Consider the following 12,041-nt stretch of genomic DNA (forward strand, 5'->3'; position numbering starts at 1 on the left):
TTAAGATAAAATTTGTTTTATTCTGTATGGAATGCATGGTAATTTTATATAACAAATTCTACATTCTTATATAATACAGTTATAAATCTCAAATTTAAAGTAACAATTTTAAAATTACTAGGACACCTTAAACGAAAGTTCGTTCTTCATCAATCTGACAAACGTCTTCACACACTCTTCATTATTTTATTTCTTAGCGATTTTAATTATTATTAAAGGGTGATTTTTCTCATCTAAATTGCACGACGCTTCAAAGAACAATTACAATGAAGAAAGAAAAAAAGAAAAAGAATCGACCGACATTGCTGAATAATTGAGTTTACTATACTTTTACAATGTTGCAAGTGTGCTAAGATACAGTATTCCAAACTAAACTATCAGCGAAAGAATTGTACAAATAAATGATCAATTAGCACACATCATAATTACGTTCATTGAAAACAAAAGTATATATATGCAAATAATAAAATATTACAAAAGTGCATAAATGAGCAAAGTTGCTAGAAATCACTTTTTTGTGAATGCAATATTTAGTTAAAATACAAATGCACGCATATCAAAAAACCTATAATTTTTTTATGCAAATATTACATGTTAGTATACGCATAGAAATGAATTGTTAATTTCTTGTTTCTTATGTACGCGCCTCTTCAAATTTTCAAATGCTTCTCCTTCCATATAGTAATGTTTATTTACACATACAAGCTTTCAACCCATCTTTTAATTATTATTTATGAGAAATGGAACTTATGAAAATTCCATAACTATTCAATTGGTAGAATTGTTTTGAATTTTCAAAACTTCCAAATACCAACATAATAATGTATGACTAAAAATGAGTATTTATACCTTTTCAGACATAATGCTGTTTTTGACACTCTGTGCGCAAAAACGTGCAGAAAATCTGCACTAAAAATCCAACTTTGCACACGTCGTATAAAAAAATACCGTACGATACATGTTCGGGAAAGAGATTCACGTTTAATGTGACTTTGGCCATAAACGTCATGCGAGAACCTGCTTTTCCGTACTTGTATTATAATGTACTATTACCCAGTCGATATACAATATTACAATATTGAAAATGAAATAAAAGGATATTATATTCATGGCATAATGTAAAAAGAAATGGAAAACGAAAATTCTTGAAAAGTACCAGATTCTTCTTTAATACATAAATGAACCTATAACTTATCTTGAACTTGAGCATCTGATTAGTACAATATTTTCAGTAGTCAATAAGTCAATCAATTATTTTTAGTATAATACATCTAGATATATGTGTATATGTGTGTATATATATATATATATATATATATATATATATATATATATATATATATATATATATATATACACACACACACACACACACACATATACACATATACACATATAATTCCTGATGAAAGAATAAATACGAAATCGATTCGTATAAGAAACTGTTGCAACATTAACTGTTTTTTTACATTTATCAAAATAGTTTTCAATTATACCTGTCATTATTTTTGAAGGAAAAGTGTAAATTCATTTTCATGTTAGATTGAAAGAAAGAGGCGCGAACAATAAAAAAACAATGTAACCTTACATTTTTACGAAAAATAAGAAATTTTGAAAAAGTTAGTGAAGCCGTCCACAAGTTTATTTTCATTTTTCTAGACTAAAAAATTTCGCAAAAGAACACCTTAACAATTTGAATTCCAAATTTATTTTCAAAGAATTAAAACTAGATAGATTTTATCGCAATGATTCCGCTATAAATTTACAATATTACACTTCAATTGTTAATATAATCTCTGCAACATTTGTACTTCGCTTGTTTAATGAGAGAAATAAACGCTTACGTTCATTACTGTAGGATTCGAATCTTTCGTCGATTTATCCAAATGTATTTGCACGAATGATTTCACGTAATCTCGAGACTAATTAATAAAATCTCCCATCGAATGTTTATTTATCGTTTCGCTAAGCATACATATCAAGTACAGGCTCTTACGATTAATCGGCTATGTTGAGTCGTTAATATGGGTGAGTCTTTAATGATCGCATTCTACAGCAATCGCGTAGGAAAGCCAATTTTATCGATTTCGGACGAGAGATCGTTTAATTATTTCACATTCAATATTACATATCATTATAATCATAGTAATTGACGCTGTGTATTTTCATTTTTTCATTTCATCTCTTGTTGCTTATTCTCTCGAACGGGATTTTTCGAAGCTATATAAAAAATCTAGGGCTAGTCACTCAGCATTATTAAGCTAGCAATTAATTTTTTTTTCTATTTCCATTTTATCATACACAGTTCCACGTCTCGAGAAAACCAACGTATATGCAATACTCATCCAAACGAAAAAAGTATTCACAAATGATAGGGATAAGAAAAAGCTTGTAAAAAAGTTAAACGATATCATATTAGCGATACTAAAAAAAATTAGAAAAAATATTAATTTTTAGCGAGATATTGCTTAGTCGGCGCCACGAGCATCCATATCCCGTACTATTGAAACGTTTTACAGCCTTACGTCCCTCTTCACACAAAAGTTCACCTTTTATTTCTGACAATGACAATATCATTTTTGATGCGTTATTCATCGATGAATTTATCATGATTTTTTATCTATTCAACTATATCTCACGTTTTGCGAGACATATCGCATTATGTAATTGTTATTATTTTTTCCATTTACTTCAGTCTGCGTTCGAGAAGCAACAGCACGAAGTTTACTCGATTTGTAATTATTCCTTTAGTTATTGGCAGAAAAAACTAGCTATAATAATCCTAACAACGATCAATGACTGAAATGTGGAAAAATATAAAACTTAACTAAATGTACAGAACGTTTTTTATCTTATTTTCGCCTCCATTAATAAACGCCTTACATCAATTCTTATTCACACACGCATTCTTGGTACTCTCAAACGTATAGACTCTCGCTCGACTAACGCACAAAAACACATTGGTATTTTTCTGTTATAATATTTATTTCTACAATTGTTTATTTTGTCACTTGCTTCTTTTTAATCGTTTTCTCGCGAAAAGAAACAAAAAAATTCACGCACTTGAAATATATCTCTCGCTCTCTCACACATACTCTGTCTTCAAATTTACATAAAGTACAAACTTATGAAAACCGGAAAAACGTCGAAAAACAATCATTACAATGTAGTCAGTGTAAGTATATATAGCAATGAGGCTTTTCACACGGCTTCACACGGCTGCACACGCAGAAACACAGAATAATTGGTTGGTCACTTTTCTGGACAGGAATTCTCATAGCAGAGAAACAAGAAGAAATAATAGATGTGCCTCGGCAGTGTGTCCGTGTATTGTTGCATATATTATATTCGAGTGCGAATATAAATATCGAGATTGGAGTCAGAGGCATAATTGTGTGTGAGTGTGTGTGTGTGAGTATCTCGCACACGCGCTGCGCGTCGAAAATATTAGTCTGTACACATTTTCTTTTTCGTAATCGTTTAGCACACACACGCACAGTTTTATTTATTCTTCCGTAATAATCCTTGCTCCACTCGTCGCCTTGTCTCACATTACAGCGACTCCTCGAAGGCGGCCATCAGGTCGCTTTGCATATTCATGTCGATTTGACCAGCCATCTGAAACGATAAATACTACGATTCTATGGCGGACCCCGAATTTTCGACAGATTTTTTTGTGTATGTGTGTAATGTGTACCGGGGTAGAAAGAGCCTTCGAGGCAGAAATATATATATATATATATATACACACATATATACATATATATATATAGTTTATATATAGTTTAGGACAAAAACAACTGCCTAGCAGATTTATGTGGCTACTGGAGAGTTTCCACACGATCTTGCTCTAACTACTTCAAGGGGTGACTTTTAAGTATCTAGGCTTTTTACGGACTTTTACTGTTTTACGCTGGTGGTTTTTTGACAAAGATACTTGATATACTGTATCATGGGATTAACATTTAATTTGATGAAAATTTCTTTTTTTAAATATTTCAAGCCCAATCAACAGTTTCATCATACAATTTTGAATATTTTTAAGAAGAGCGTGCAGTTATATATTTTGTATATAAATTATCGAATACATATTTAACATATTTTCATCAAATCAAATTTTTCAATATTACTATTTTTATATCAGCTGCATATAATTTTGGACATTAGTTTGAAAATAAAAATATATATAGTACAAAAAGCGCCATACCGGATAATTCATCGTTACAAAATTCAATGATAAAAACAAATTTATTGCAAATAATGATCTGAAAAACATTGAAACTTATGTCCAGGAAAAAAAATTGCTGAGGAGATGCAAATTGTTACTTGGTAATCAGCGAGTACTTTCAATAAAAACTTAGCGACGATTAATTAAAAATCATCGTTTGTCTCCAATTATTTGCAAAAATAACAATACTGACAACTGAATATTGCATCTCCTTTCATTTTACCAGATTAAAAAACTATCGAAAATCATAAGCTTTGAAATCCTAGTAAAACAGAGCAACAATCCGTCTAAAGCCAACACAAAAGTATTGAAAGATAAAGAAATAAAAAAAGTCAGCGAAGTAAAAGAATCGGGGAACTTACCGCCTCACGTCGACGTCTTTCCTGTTCCCTAAGCCTCTGTCTTTCCCTCTCAGCAGCAGCCTTGTCGGCACCAGCCGATTGGCTTGGACTACTACTATCTGTCTCCGCGACGTCGGCTGCAGTCTTTTGCATCGCTTCCGGCCTTGCGCTTGACTGTTGCGAATGCTGATGCGTGACCGGTGACGCCGAGGAGGTCGGTGACGTCTTGCGTGACTTATCCATCGCGTGATCTTCTTCTTTCTCGCGGCGACGCTCGTTCTCCTGACGCAGTCGTTCGCGTTCTGCTTGCTCCTTCTGCTGGCGACGCATTTCTTGTTGCTCTGCCAACGCTCGTTGCTAAAAAATGACAATTATTTTGTAAAAATTTTCGATGGCGCTTAAGATTAAGCAATCTCATTAATTATTGAAGTATCAGTAGACAAAACTTCCAAGGAGAATTACTTACCCTATCTTGCTTTTCCTTGGCTTGCTTCTTGAATGCTTGGAACGTGTCCCGCGTTGCGTTCTTTGCACTCGTACCTGCAGCTGACTGTGGACTTGAAGCTTGGGCTAAAGAAGACCACGATGATGCATTTTTAACATTTTGCTCCACGGTCTAAACAAACAAATCAATTCGTGCATTGTACAATTGTGAAATTCAACCTGCTAGTCCGTTGTTTTTTCTTCTCAAATACCTTATTTTTAAAAGCCGATGCGAAGTTGGCAGTTGGATTCTTTGAATCAGGCGGCGTCATCTTCTTCTCGGGCATTATTTGAGCATTCGAGTGGTTGGTCATTTGCGATAGCCCAAGAACACCCATTTCTGCAAAAATAGCTCCGGCTAGAGCAACAATGTAAGATGAATTCATTAGTAGACGACGTTAGTACAGCGTGATGATTGTTGTCGTTGTTGATTAATTTACCAATTTTTTTCACATGTGAACGAGTGCAGGTGCCAAGTGAACAAATGAGGGTAAAGCATAATATTAATTACAAAAAAAAGAACATGCACAGAGACTGAACGTTAAGGACGAAGGATAATTTAAAAAATAACACAAAAGACGTAGGATAAATATTTGAATATAAAAAAATCGAATAAGGCGAGTGAACGGAGAATGAAGCGAAGGAGCTAAAGCAAAGCAAAAAGCGGAAAATAAACAATTAAAATTAAAAAAAAAATAAATAAATAAAGAGCCACAACAGTTAAGAATGAGATATCCTGCTTTTTCTCTCTCTTATTTTTGGGTCACCTACCATCCATCTTCTGTGGCATCTGTTGTTGGGCCATAGCCATTTTGTCATCCTTCTTCATGGACAGCTGCGGTGGCAAATTCATAGGCATAACCATAGGATGTGGATCGAATATTGATGCCATGCCCATATTAAGATTCATGCCCAGACCAGGAATGCCATTGTTGTTCAACATATTCGGTGGCGAGTCCCTTTTCATATTCGAGAAGCCATTCGAATGTTGTTGAGGCTGCTGCTGATGATGACCCATCGTCGTGATCATATGGCTGTTTTGAATATTGAGTGGTGAAGAGACGTTGATAATACTATCAAGTTGATTCGCCATGGCCATGTGCGAAAGGCTTTGCTGGAAGTTCATGTTGAGATTGCCAAGCCCAAGACCGCCCATCATGTTTTTCACGTCTTGAGACAACAAATTCATATTGTTGGTAGATGCTGGTATTTTGGTGTTCATCATTGACGAGACAAGCGATTGTTCCAGGGCACTTTGCGATATTGGCGCAGACACTACAAGGTTGCCAAGTCGCAGGAGGAAGAGAGATAGAGAGAGTTAGATTTTTCTGTTGTGGATAAGTGTGTCAATGTGGGATTTCTTTTTTGGCTTTGTGTACAAGTGTGTGTTAGCAGATATGGGCAAAATATGTACGGGGTGCGGCTCTAGTGAGTGTCATGATGGAACGTGCGGAGAGATGAAAGACTTTATATTTTTTGTTTCTGTAACACTACATTCTAGCATTTGCGGGTATGAATATGATTTCTTGATTCTTCCTACAGTTAATTAATGACAGGTAGCACCCGTATATATTTACATTTTCGTTAGCCAAATACTTATTCATTTCAAATGTCTTTAGATTATTTTATGCCAAACCACTTTTTTGCGTCAATGTTAACCAATTAACATTATCTATTATTAATTATCTATTTCCAAGAGTTCATCAAATAAACATTTGTTCGTGAAATTCCACCTGAATTATAACTAACCAGTAACCCGTATTTGCCCGTGTCTGCTTACATGTGTCATTGCACTTTATAATTATTTACAAAATACAAATTATGACCATGGAATCGTCGTTGAAGGTCTGCGCTTCGAAAAGAAACGATAAAGAAAGAAATAATGAAACCGAACATACATTTACATACAATCTTCCGATTTTCCGTTGACGCTAGTATTCATCTATTGTACCAAGTTAGAGATTAATTAACGTTTTTGATTATTTAGAATAGGCGTTTGCAAATTCTCAATCATCAACAGTAAATTGAAATTATATTCCCCAAAGTCAATAAATGTTCGAAAAGTTAAAATTTTGTTGTCATAGTCACCATTGATCGAAAGTGAACAGATCGGTCAATAATGCAATGGTAAAGTTAGTACACTAAAAACGGGACAATATTAATTATAGGGAAAAATTTGTTAGTCAAACATTAAGTAAACTGTTGTTTTTGTTTTAATTAGAAACATATCTTTTTTATAAATAGCATAATATTAGAATAAGCTTCGTAATAAAAAAAAAACTACTTAAAAAATAATTCTGAACGTTACCTGGTTCGTGCAAAGACATTTTCAATATTGCTCTTTGATTTGAGAAAAAAAGGAAACGCAGATTCAACGACAACCATGAGAGAATCGGTCAACAATCATAAGCGATAAAAAAAAATGTGTGCACACAAGCAAAAAAGAATGTAGACGCAGTAAAAACGAATTGGTCGATTTTTGTAGTCATCGGCAAAACCGGAAGATTACCAAAGTACTCACTTTACCGACTGGAAATGACCGTGGCGCGGAATTGTACCGAACCTCGCGGAATAACGGGACTATTTGTTATCAAAGCAATAAACATGTTCTATCTTGGACGTGCAACAACGCAAGTGACTGCGATAAAACGGCAGTTGTCGACGAGATACGAAGAAAATGTGAGAGTCGGTAAAGTAACTGCGACGAATGGTGCTCAATCCATCAGCGATGATACACAGCTGAGATGGAACAACGTCCGACGGCATGCAGAACGCATGAGCATCATAGAGTGAGTGATAGATAGAGCTCTATACCTATAGCATTGAAGTTGGCCTGCATGAGATCCTGTGCGATGGAGTCATGTTGGCTGATGGGAGCACTGGCACTGGAAAAGGAACTGACCGGTGGCTGCGGGGCAACGAGGGGTGAGGTGACCGGCGCTGGTGGCACACTGGCTATCGTCGTCGCTGTGGTCGTGGGAATCGACTGTGTGGCCGCGACCGCTGGTGCGACTGGTGTGGGTGCTGCCGAGGCTATCGTGGGCGGTATTATCGGCGTCTTTTTCGCGGGCACCGCCGTCGCCAATGAACTCGGTCGCGAGGGCTGTGCCGGCATTGAACTGTGACTTGCTACCGGGGGCGTTGGCATTACTAACGATGATACAGTGGATACTGCTACCGACGCCGCTGCTGGACTTGCTGCTGTCAGTGGAAGTGGCTGTTGATTGATTGCTCCTGCTGTAGCTTGGCTACTGGGAGCTGTCGTCGTTGAGCCTACTCCGGTCAGCACTGTTTTTCACGGGTGGGGGGTTTTGTGTTATATTTTTGTTTTCTTTTCTCCAAAGTTTTGTTATTTTTTTTTTTTTTTTTTTTTTGTCAAAGTTCAATGTACCATTTTTATTTTAAAACTTTTATTATATTACTGAAATTGAATATTCGTATACATAAGACATAAGTATTTGTACACAAGCTTAATTTCAGGTTTGAATCGATTCAACTTTGACAAAAATTAAGGGCGACCCATACAATAATAAACAGTAAAATTGATAAGTTCTTTGTTGGCTTGTAAAAACCATTTCAATAAATACGTGGTCATGACATTTTTTTATCTTAAAGTACTGGAAGCAAGCTTCAATGTACCTAGTTGCAAGATCCAATATTTCAAATATAGACCTCACAAAGTGACTATTAACATAACACTATTTATTGAGAAAATGAAGCGCCATGCACGATCCAGAGCGTCAAGTGAATGAATTTTTTTCTTACTTTTCTTACGGACTCATTTTATTTATTAGAATCTCGATTTATGATGAATAAAGCACTTTTTAATAACATAATATTTCATTGTTTAAAAGTAGTCTTTTTAAATTGTGTTTTGGATTAAACAAATTTAAAAATTGTTATATAATTTACCGAAAAATTACTCTTTAAACACGAAAACATTATTTTATTGAAAAAGTGCTCCACTCATCTTAAAAGTATAGATCATAATGGAATTAATAGAATTCATTCCTTAAACATGATTTTCGTTCATGGCGCTGAATATTTTCAATAAATAGTTACGTTAACAGTGACATTCCGGGGCGTACATATGAAATTGTTGAATTTACCACTAAAAGAACTCACGCAAATACATTAAGAGAAAAAAAATTTCATGACAATATTTTCCTTACAATTGTTTTTACAAGCCAACGAAGAAAATTCAGAATTTTCACCGATCAATATTGGACGGGGTCCACTTGAGTTTATTTTCTAATTTTTGTGTCTAAAGCGATGATAGTTGCTGATTGGATTTGTGTGAGTGCGAAATGAAAAGCGTGTACTGTCAGTGAAATGTATTCTACTATGCTATCCCTAAAGTGAGAAATTTGAAGGTATCTGAATATCGATATAACAATACACTATTTTACAAATTTTCGAAAGTAGAGAAATTTATGTATATGTTTTGTGATAAAGTCCAAGTGTCTGACTTTTTTTGAGAAATATTAAATTCCATATAAAATAGTGTACTGAACGGGGGACTAAATAACGAAACTAAAAAGTAATATTTACCATGAAACTGAAAAAAGGTTACTTTGACTAAGATCTTAATAATTTAAAAAAAGTTTGTCTTATATATTTTATATATTTAAAGATTTATTTATTTCTTTAAACAGTACACTAAGTTATTGTAAATTACAAACATTCGTTCTTGAAGAAAATATCCATTTTACAAGTTTACTGATATGATAACGTAAATAAAGCTATTTTTTTGCAACATTGAAAAAGATCTAAGTCTTTAGTCAAATTAACTAGTTTTTCCAAGAAACAGCTAAAATAATATCAATTATTTCAAATAATATTTTGATTTTCACATAATAATTATATAGATAAAGTCAATTCAGCTAACGTTGTATATATTATAACAGGTCTTATATAACTACTCATTAAAAAGCTTGCTAATAATTTAAAGAAAAAACGATCGATATAAAATCAGAGACCACGAAGAAAGTTTCAAAACAACAGTTTTACGTCGTAATGAAAGTAAAATATTATAACGCTAAGAAGTCTGTCGACGAACCACACGGGAATGTAAAACATTTTGAAAACTTGCAAGCTTATAAAAAATCTCGAGTAAAAACTTGACTAGCCAAATAATAATCTGAGGTACACGATCTTTCTTTTCGCAATCTAAACAACTTCATGCAAGTTTCCAATGAGAGTCTTAAAGCTTGGTTCGCTTAATCACTCTGTTGAAGGATATTAGCAACAAATTAGATGTAGTCTTGGAAAGAAAACAAATTTGACATTCGCAACAGAAAACAGTAATAGGTGAGCTTCAGATCCAATGCAACAATTAGTCATGGCTATTAGTTTTTAGAAGAAAAAAATCATCAATCTTATCCATTTTCGTATCAAGCAAAGACATTTTTTATACCTTGTTCGGTTGGATTATTGCTAGGTTGCGTGACTGCTGGTTTCGTTGCCGATGCTGCGGTTGAAGCCGTGGAATTCGCTGACGTTTGACTATTTATTAATAGACTTCCGGTATGGTTTAAGTTCGATGCCTGCATACACGAGCACAAAGGATTATTTTTTATAAAATTAATTTTTTTTTGGACTAAAAAGTAATTATTTTTAAAGAATAGAGAATCAAGAGGATGTAGTAGCCAGAGTACAGGAACGTAACCTAACTTATCATCGAAAATTACATTCCTTTTTTTTGAATTTTGAATTTTTTGTAAATATTTCAGACATCCGCCATTCTCTTTACAATAAGTTCAAAACTGTATGAGAATAATGTAATATTCAAAGCACGTTGATAACCCTATGCATTTTATATGGGCTACCACCTCCCCTTTATAAAAAATTGCGGGAAAATGAAGCAACAATCGTTTCAAATAAATATATCATCGAATCTAAATGATGCTTACCGCAGGAGGAACAACCGCCGGAGCCGTGGTAGGAGCGACGGTTGTCGTGGTCGCCGCAGGTGCAGTGGTAGCGGTGGCGCTAACAGGAGCACCCAATTGCTTTTTCACTTTTTTTCTAGGCGGTCTTGTGCCCGCGCCTCCTGAAATAATCGTCATACATGCTACTAACAAAAAACACACGCGCGCACGCACAGACAACTCCAACGTCGACATGTTACGGTCGGTGTGCCAGTGAACTGCCAATGTAAGAGGATACCATTTTTGCCATGTGATCGAAAAAAAAAGGATGTCTTATAAATAATGTGTGTTGACGGATTCAAGAAACAAAGATCGGTCGGGTATTTTCTAATAGATTTTTATTTATATACTTATATTATAATTATATCACTGTGTACAACAATGTTAATTTAAATATTTCAATTGTATGCTTCTTTTGTGGACTTTCATCTTAAGGTTTTATCTTTCTTATTTCTTTTCTCATTTAATTTTTTCTTCTTCATCGCTTTACTTTTCTCTCGTACATTCTCATTATCGTTTGTTTTTATATTAAAAAATCTCAATGCGCTGAACAATTTTTCTCTTCGCTCTCTTTTTCTCGACACGAAAAGTCGATCATTCGCGCATGTAAATGCGACAATATTGTAAAATTTCTTTTTTTTTTATCATTTTCATTTTGTTTATTTATATTATGTATAAATCCATACGCAGGCAGAAACACACGCAAACTCGGACACATACATATATACACTAATTATATGCGTGTCTTCTCTCTCGTTTCTTTCTCTTTTTTTAGCTAAACTCGATCCTTCTTTCGACCGTCTGGTACAAAGGGTTCGATAATAAATGACAATAATTATTAGACGTCAAATCGAGTCATAAAGACTTTTTGTTATAAAAAAAGGGGTTCAGCAAAAGAAAAGAGGAAGAAATCCGATAACGTTTTATGAGTTTCTTTTCTTGCTCATTTCATATGATGTACTATTATCACTAACAACATTAGAAATTTATATTAATGGTAAATGATAAAAAAAGAAGAGAATTAGATAGGAGGAATTGCTAAAAATCGGTACAATTGCA

At 34.1% G+C, this 12,041-nt stretch overlaps 1 protein-coding gene across 1 annotated transcript; it reads right to left on the reverse strand.

Moving 5' to 3' along the window:
* Positions 1-1,361: 1,361 nt before the first annotated feature.
* LOC131674294 (homeotic protein female sterile-like) lies at positions 1,362-11,101 on the reverse strand. The gene is made up of 8 exons (XM_058952885.1): positions 10,965-11,101; positions 10,469-10,598; positions 7,867-8,340; positions 5,824-6,327; positions 5,265-5,392; positions 5,036-5,185; positions 4,591-4,926; positions 1,362-3,618 (listed from the first exon to the last, which is right to left on the reverse strand). Exons 3-8 carry the CDS (start codon positions 8,198-8,200, stop codon positions 3,553-3,555), a joined length of 1,518 nt encoding a protein of 505 aa, XP_058808868.1. The 5' UTR covers positions 8,201-8,340; positions 10,469-10,598; positions 10,965-11,101; the 3' UTR covers positions 1,362-3,552.
* Between the last annotated feature and the right edge of the window lie 940 nt (positions 11,102-12,041).

Source organism: Phymastichus coffea, unplaced genomic scaffold (genome assembly GCF_024137745.1).
Source record: "Phymastichus coffea isolate CEN01 unplaced genomic scaffold, Cenicafe_Pcof_1.1 PCOF00226, whole genome shotgun sequence".
NCBI classification, from domain to species: Eukaryota; Metazoa; Arthropoda; class Insecta; order Hymenoptera; family Eulophidae; genus Phymastichus; species Phymastichus coffea.